Source organism: Phaethon lepturus, unplaced genomic scaffold (genome assembly GCF_000687285.1).
Source record: "Phaethon lepturus isolate BGI_N335 unplaced genomic scaffold, ASM68728v1 scaffold30633, whole genome shotgun sequence".
Classification (NCBI taxonomy): domain Eukaryota; kingdom Metazoa; phylum Chordata; class Aves; order Phaethontiformes; family Phaethontidae; genus Phaethon; species Phaethon lepturus.
Window position 1 is genome coordinate 1 of NW_010528848.1, and position 1,136 is coordinate 1,136.

Below are 1,136 nucleotides of genomic sequence, written 5' to 3' on the forward strand. Positions count from 1 at the left end.
GGAAGGGAGGTAAATTTTGGCGAGGTCGGAGCGCAGCGGGGAAAGGCGCGGTGGGTGTGGGGCGCGGGGAGCCCGGGGCTACCCTTCGGGGATCCGGGAGATGCTTTTCGCCTCTACAACGTGTCTTTTTCTGCTCAGTCTCCCAAGAAGGTGGGTGATGACATTGCCAAGGCCACGGGTGACTGGAAGGGGCTGAGGATCACGGTGAAGCTCACCATCCAGAACAGGCAAGCTCAGGTATCGAACGCCAGAAGGGATGGCTTCGTGGTGCAAGCGTCGTGCAGGCGAGCTCTGCTTGCTGGAGCCACAAGCCTAAATCCCGGCAGGGTCAACTCAGCCCTTCATCCTTCCGAGGTGGATAAAATGAGTTCCACGCAGCAAACTGTGTGGGGGTCTTCTAGGAAAGACCTTAAAACACCTGCACCAGCCTTCTGGGTGCCTCTCGCTGGAATCAGCAGTGGGTGGGTGTGTGGATGCAGCCTCTGGAGCTTGCCAGGCTGTGAGGGATGGCAACAGATCTGCTCATGTGCAGAAGTCAGTCTTTGATCCTGTTGCAGATAAATTGTTCCTTCTATAGAACATCTGACCAGGAAAAATCATATTTCAAGCAATCTAGAAGTTAAAAAAACCCTCCTTACCTAGTCTGTAGCCACCTGCCACCATACCAGTCATTCTGTGGCTGGTGTGTTCCAGTGGTGGGCTGAGAGGAAGCCCCGGTCCAGGAAGCAGTCCTCTTCTGGTTGTGGGGAGGCCTGTGCCGAGAGGCTGGGAACAAGCTTCTGTACCACAAAAAAGGCCTCGTGTAGCAGTGAACTAACGATAAATGCAGTACTCTGGCAATTAGCTTTCCAGGCACTGACTGCTGGGTAGTGTATCTTCATTAGCTACCTAATTGTGCGTGGAGAGGGGGAAAATTAATCTCTTCTCATTTAGATAGAGGTTGTTCCTTCTGCCTCTGCTCTGATTATCAAAGCTCTGAAGGAGCCTCCTCGTGACAGGAAGAAGCAGAAAAACAGTAAGTTTTCATCTGACTTCAGTTCTGAATGTGATTTGGGGCTAAGAAGGGAATAGGTACCTGGCTCTAGATTGTAAACTGGTAAACAAGTGTCCTGAGGCTCTACCTTGGGCAGCAGGAA

At 52.1% G+C, this 1,136-nt stretch overlaps 1 protein-coding gene across 1 annotated transcript in view; it reads left to right on the forward strand.

The window, feature by feature from the left end:
- Positions 1-138: 138 nt before the first annotated feature.
- The window catches only part of RPL12 (ribosomal protein L12), a gene marked incomplete at its 5' end in the record, with an annotated part of 2,605 nt that continues 1,607 nt past the window's right edge, over positions 139-1,136 (forward strand). Inside the window, 2 exons of the mRNA XM_010283784.1 lie at positions 139-237; positions 934-1,015. Coding sequence (XP_010282086.1) covers positions 139-237; positions 934-1,015 — 181 coding nt within the window. The remainder of the gene's footprint in view (positions 238-933; positions 1,016-1,136) is intronic.